General features: G+C 44.5%; 1 protein-coding gene across 2 annotated transcripts; it reads left to right on the top strand.

The window, feature by feature from the left end:
• The first annotated feature begins 29 nt into the window (after positions 1-29).
• Positions 30-6,397, top strand: rnf41l (ring finger protein 41, like). 2 transcript variants are annotated; one of them, XM_010884727.3, is made up of 8 exons: positions 30-355; positions 715-836; positions 1,085-1,292; positions 1,485-1,691; positions 1,822-1,961; positions 5,048-5,210; positions 5,374-5,494; positions 5,584-6,397. In XM_010884727.3, exons 4-8 carry the CDS (start codon positions 1,486-1,488, stop codon positions 5,947-5,949), a joined length of 996 nt encoding a protein of 331 aa, XP_010883029.2. In that variant the 5' UTR covers positions 30-355; positions 715-836; positions 1,085-1,292; position 1,485; the 3' UTR covers positions 5,950-6,397. The 2 variants fall into 2 exon arrangements, with proteins under 2 accessions (XP_010883029.2, XP_010883030.2); XM_010884728.3 differs by lacking the exon at positions 715-836.
• Positions 6,398-6,431: the final 34 nt, after the last annotated feature.

Below are 6,431 nucleotides of genomic sequence, written 5' to 3'. Positions count from 1 at the left end.
CACTCATTTTATGCTCCGGGTCACTCTTCCTTTGGTGTTTGCTTGGAATAAACAAAGTAATGTGCCGCTTTATGCCGGCGACGTCACAAGAAACAGAAGAACGAGTGTACGTTCAGCCTTGTAAATAACCTGACTTTCGTTGGATTATCCAAGGCAAACTAACCGATTTACAATAATACTCTACATACACTTGGCTATTTAGACTAATTAAACTAATAGCTATTGATTGACATTGCATCCCAGAGATCGTTTAGATATTTGCGACGCAAAATGTCACATTAATTGGGATTTATTTGCGTATAAAAAGTTGGAGATTTCGTTTGAGATGTCATTTGTTATCGACTGAGCACTGGTGGTAAGTTAACTTCCAGGAAATTTTCTAAGAAATAATAGTGTAATATATTTTATTATGCAAATATGTTTAGCAAAATCATACGGAGATACTGTAAAAAGCAGACTACTGACCATAAAGTTGCGGCATCAAATTAAGTTTTTAATGCTCAAACATTGTTATCATAATGCATGACCAGAAAACCATATTAGAACCATATAGTCTCAGTGGCACGTTAGGAGGACTGGGCAGTTGTCTCGTGGGTATATGCAACACTTTACTGTTGCTGACATGATTTCTCCATGATATTATCTTCTGCTGTTCATTACATATTTACATATTCTTTCTCTCCATATCTTTTCGTGGTTGCTTTTTTATTTCAGTGATGGGTTGAGAATGTAGCGAGGAGGTTGTCATGGAGTCAGTAATCCAATCAGAGAAAAGGAGAGAGTGTAATCCATGATAATCCCATATCCACAGAGACAAGCAGAGAGTGAAAAAGAGGGTGAGGGAGAGAACATTATGACTTTGTATATACAAAATGTTCTTGGTTTCATGGAACTTCCTTTGTAACACGCTTGCTTCATCAGGATACACTTTAAATAAATATTCATCCTAGGGGATTTATTCTGCCAGACTGTCTGAACAAAACGAATAGATAAATACGGATTACGTCCGGTAGATCTAGTGTTAAATTTTTGCTTGCTCTTAAAGTGTGTGTATTTGTGGGTGTAACTCTGTCTCGTCCAACAGCTGGCTGCCTGGGCAGGGGACTCCCGTTGCTAGGGAGACGTCTCCACAGAGACTTGGCCATAAGGGAGAAAATAGGGGAGGGGCTGAAAAAGACCCTCACCTGGGTTAAACTACGGACACAGGAGACAGAAGAGGAGGTAGATAAAGAACAGGGTTGAGTCCAAGGAGGACTAAGAGGGAACAGAGGAGAGGAGTTTGTCAGTGTCAGGTAAGGTCCAGTTTATTCAGTTCATTGGAGGGCCTGGAGAATGTAGTCATCGGTCCATGGGGGTGAAACACTAAGAAAACCAGAAATATTGAGGAGGCAGTTTACTACACATTGATATTTGCTGCCTGTCTCTGACCTGTTTGTGCTGTATGGCCTCAACGTGCTCTGCACGTGTGTCTGTGTGTGTTGAAGGATGGGCTACGACCTGGAGAGGTTTGTGGGGTACGTGAATGAGGGTCTGCTGTGTTGCGTGTGTCGGGATGTGTTGGAGCGCCCCCTTCAGGCCCCATGTGAACATGCCTACTGCAGCGGCTGCATCAGCTCCTGGCTGATTCATCACCAGTCCTGCCCTGAGGACAGGCTGCCGCTGGACGTCAGCACTCTCAGACCACTGTACAGGTATGAATACACACATGCTTGTTTTATTATACTTCTGAGAACTTTTTGGACCAAAATGTTTCTCTAACCCCAAAGCCTAACCCAGACCTTAACCATCAAAAGGATCATACCTCTCTCTGGTCTATGTTAGGTATATGCGCAATGACCTGTCCAGGCTCCAGATCCGCTGTGTTAACTCTGGTCAGGGCTGTGAGACCGTCTGCTCCCTGGAGACGCTACACACACATGAGGACAAGTGTCCATTCACCCTAATACCCTGCTCCTACACAGGTACTACAGCTCATTCTGGAACTTACTGTGCACTACAATACAGACGGTGTGTTTGGGTCCGTGTTTATGTGTGTGCGTGTGTATTTGTGACTCTGAACTCTGTGTCAGAAGCGATATGACACCTGTGTTAGGGGAGCAGGTGGTAGGCTTGTTGTCATGGGGACATCACAAATTATCCACCTTCTCAGGGATAGTGAAACACAATCTGCGGTGTGCTATCTGGTCCAAAATGAGAATTGTCTAATGTTTCGTCTTACATTTGACAGGTTTTACCATTAATGTGTACTACAGTGGGGAGAACAAGTATTTGATACACTGCCAGTTTTGCAGGTTTTCCCACTTACAAAGGATGTAGAAGTCTGTAATTTTTATCAAAGGTACTCTTCAACTGTGAGTGACATAATCTAAAACAAAAACCCAGAAAATCACATTGTATGATTTTTAAGTAATTAATTTGCATTTTATTGCATGACATCAGTATTTGATACATCAGAAAAGCAGAACTTAATATTTGGTTCAGAAACCTTTGTTTGCAATTACAGAGATCATACGTTTCCTGTAGTTCTTGACCAGGTTTGCACCCACTGCAGCAGGGATTTTGGCCCACTCCTCCATACAGACCTTCTCCAGATCCTTCAGGTTTCGAGGCTGTTGCTGAGCAATACAGACTTTCAGCTCCCTCCAAAGATTTTCTATTGGGTTCAGGTCTGGAGACTGGCTAGGCCACTCCAGGACATTGAGATGCTTCTTACGGAGCCACTCCTTAGTTGCCCTGGCTGTGTATTTCGGGTCGTTGTCATGCTGGAAGACCCAGCCACAACCCATCTTCAATGCTCTTACTGAGGGAAGGAGGTTGTTGGCCAAGATCTCGCAATACATGGCCCCATCCATCCTCCCCTCAATACGGTCCTGTCCCCTTTGCAGAAAAGCATCCCCAAAGAATGATGTTTCCACCTTCATGCTTCACGGTTGGGATGGTGTTCTTGGGGTTGTACTCATCCTTCTTCTTCCTCTAAACATGGCGAGAGTTTATTTTTGTCTCATCAGACCACATGACCTTCTCCCATTCCTCCTCTGGATCATCCAGATGGTCATTGGCAAACTTCAGACGGGCCTGGACATGCGCGAGCTTGAGCAGGGGGACCATGCGTTCGCTGCAGTATTTTAATCCATGAGGCGTAGTGTGTTACTAATGGTTTTCTTTGAGACTGTGGTCCCAGCTCTCTTCAGGTCATTGACCAGGTCCTGCCGTGTAGTTCTGGGCTGATCCCTCACCTTCCTCATGATCATTGATGCCCCATGAGGTAAGATCTTGCATGGAGCCCCAGACCGAGGGAGATTGACCATCATCTTGAACTTCTCACCAAGCTGCTTGCCTATTGTCCTGTAGCCCATCCCAGCCTTGTGCAGGTCTACAATTTTATCCCTGATGTCCTTACACAGCTCTCTGGTCTTGGCCATTGTGGAGAGGTTGGAGTCTGTTTGATTGAGTGTGTGGACAGGTGTCTTTTATACAGGTAACGAGTTCAAACACGTGCAGTTAATACAGGTAATGAGTGGAGAACAGGAGGGCTTCTTAAAGAAAAATGAACATGTCTGTGAGAGCCGGAATTCTTACTGGTTGGTAGGTGATCAAATACTTATGTCATTCAATAAAATGAAAATTAATTATTTAAAAATCATACAATGTGATTTTCTGGATTTTTGTTTTAGATTCCGTCTCTCACATTTAAAGTGTACCTATGATAAAAATTACAGACCTCTACATGCTTTGTAAGTAGGAAAACATGCTAAATCTGCAGTGTATCATGTACTTGTTCTCCTCACTGTATGTATGTATTACCTGTTCTTCTCTCCTAGCCTGATTTCCTTATCGTTTACTAAACAAAATGGTCTTCCATCTGTCTAACATGCCCTATATCCATGTAGCAACAAAAAGCAGGATCGTTGTTGGATGTACAATATGTTAACTAGCAGTCAAACCACACGTAAAATAATAATGCAACAAATCTTTAATATAACACCACAAGAGGAACAGCAGGTATTAAAGACAGACAAGAAAGTGACCTTGCCCAGGGTAGTTGGTTAACCCTCACCTCAGCCTTCTGGCCTGTAACCCTGAATGGGATTGGCTGTTCCACAAAACCATACTTGGAAAGTCTGTGTAACTGTTAGTAAACACACCGTTTGTACACTTACAGTTATTTGTTCCCACAACCATTGTTTTTGATTAGGTAGAATGTGATAAAAAAGGGGGTTGCTTTTAAAAAAATTACAACTCAAGTTGGACCAGCCCACCCACAGACAATAATGAACTCTTAACTACAGGAAACAAAGGCATATAAACTTAGGCATATATCTAGGACAGTTGAATGATAACCTTTATGATTATGAGTGAAGAGCAAACTACATCAGCCTTTATGGAAAATTCCTGAATACTGTGGGGGATTCCACTTAGAACCCATGATCCTTACATTCTTAATGAACACCCTCCCCCAGGGAATTTGAGTTAATGGCGTGTGTGTGTGAAAACTGACGTGTCTGTGACCTGTTGTTGACAGGTGGGAACTACATGTGTTACCAGTGTGGTAGGTATCAGGGTGTGTGTGTGTGTGTGTGTGTGTGTGTGTGTGAAAACTGACGTGTCTGTGACCTGTTGTTGACAGGTGGGAACTACATGTGTTACCAGTGTGGTAGGTATCAGGGTGTGTGTGTGTGTGTGTGAAAACTGACGTGTCTGTGACCTGTTGTTGACAGGTGGGAACTACATGTGTTACCAGTGTGGTAGGTATCAGGGTGTGTGTGTGTGTGCTATTCAGTTTTTTAAAGATTTTATAATTCATACATCTTCCTTCAACCTTTTGCTCCTATATTTTGTGAGTGGGGAAGTTTTTGTGTTCTGTGCAATGCAGTGGATGTGTGTGTGTGGCGGGGGTGCTTAGGGAGAGGGGGCAGTTACAGATCTTCGTAGATCTTAATTGTGCTCTCTTCCTGTTTTTGTTACTTTCTGTACTCCACGCTCCTCTTCTCCGGTCATCCCTTTCTCCTCTTTCTACCTCTCCTCTTTAAAATGATCTCTCCTTTAGGTTGTCCGGTGCAGGTGGAGAGGAGGGGTCTTGAGTCGCACCTGTCAGAGTGTGAGTTCCGTAGCCGGGCGTGTCCTAGTGGCTGTGGACACACCCTTCATTCTACAGACCAATCACAGCACAACTGTGTGGCCGAGCTACGAACAGAACTGGAGTTGCTGAGGTTTGTGTGCTTGTGGTGATGGATTGAGATGTTGCATGCACGTCGTGCACAACAAATCTTCAACAAGGCTTTTTAAATATACAGTAAGCGCAGAGTGCAATATTGCGGTCAATTTCATAAAATCAACATCGTAAAAGGATTTAAGTGTGACTGTGTGCTTCAGGGCAGAGATGTTGTGTAAGATGGAGGAAGTGAGGCATGAGATGGAGTCAAGGTTGGACTCTCAGAGGAGACACATGGTGCAGAAAGAGTCTCTGCTAAAGAGTGAGGTGGAAGATCTCAAGGTAACACACACACACACACTCACACACACTCACACACACTCACACACTTCCCTGTGTTGTACACCAGTTGTCCCTGTATGTGTCCGCAGGGCCAGCTGTCCAGAGTGGTGTGTGATGTGCGGGCCCTGTTGGGGGCGGAGCGCCTGCGGAGACAAGAGCTGGCAGAAGCCGAGCTGGAAAAGAGGGAGTTGTTAGAGATGCTCCGCAGCCTGCAGCCATACAGAGGCCAGCCCAACCGAGACGATGCAGTCTTGGGCCAGAAACAGCCAACCACAGGCGTGCCGAACGAGTGGCCGGCACAGGCCGCCAGCCAGTCACTACCATCAGCCCCGTCCATTTCTACCTTAGTCCTGCCCATGTCCCCCAATCCAGGGGAGGGGTCTCGTAAGGCCGGCCCCCGGAACCTCCCCCTTGACTGCGCCAAGAGGAAGAGCAGAGAGGTCACTGTCATCTGAAGGGTTCGGGACATTCCTTATGTTTGGGAACTGTTGTGTTTGAAAGTCACTAATAGGAGAATATGCTTTGTACAACAAAATATTTGTTTAAAAAAAAATACATAAAATTGCCAGTGGAGCTTGCTGAATGCACAGATGATTGGCAGCTACTAATGACACTGGATGAGTTTGTTGTGCGTGCTGTTTCCCCAGGTAGGCTGAGATTTCACTTAATGACCAACTGAATGCGCTAAAATGTGCCAAACTCAGTCCATCCGGGGAACTGGGCCAGGCAAAACAAGCTTGCCCACTGCTTCAAAACTTTAAACCAATATCCAGTATCTGAATAAAGTCTGATGAGACAGCCCTGGTCTTACGGTACTCTGGTTGTACTCCTTGTTAATGGATTGACTGTTTATACAGTATGGCACTTTGATACATCATCATTAAACTTTGTATATTCCATGCACAGATGCCTTTTCAGTCATTCATCCGCTTAAAGA

The sequence above is a fragment of the Esox lucius genome, chromosome 20, assembly GCF_011004845.1.
Source record: "Esox lucius isolate fEsoLuc1 chromosome 20, fEsoLuc1.pri, whole genome shotgun sequence".
NCBI classification, from domain to species: domain Eukaryota; kingdom Metazoa; phylum Chordata; class Actinopteri; order Esociformes; family Esocidae; genus Esox; species Esox lucius.
The sequence above is the reverse complement of the archived record's forward strand: the minus strand, read 5'-3'. Positions and strand labels throughout refer to the sequence as shown.

Coding starts and splice junctions, on each gene's coding strand:
- rnf41l (XM_010884728.3), top strand. CDS start 1,486: ATGGGCTACGACCTGGAGAGGTTTGTGGGGTACGTGAATGAGGGTCTG. Junction 1,692..1,821: donor ACTCTCAGACCACTGTACAG/GTATGAATACAC, acceptor GGTCTATGTTAG/GTATATGCGCAATGACCTGT. Junction 5,211..5,373: donor ACAGAACTGGAGTTGCTGAG/GTTTGTGTGCTT, acceptor TGTGTGCTTCAG/GGCAGAGATGTTGTGTAAGA.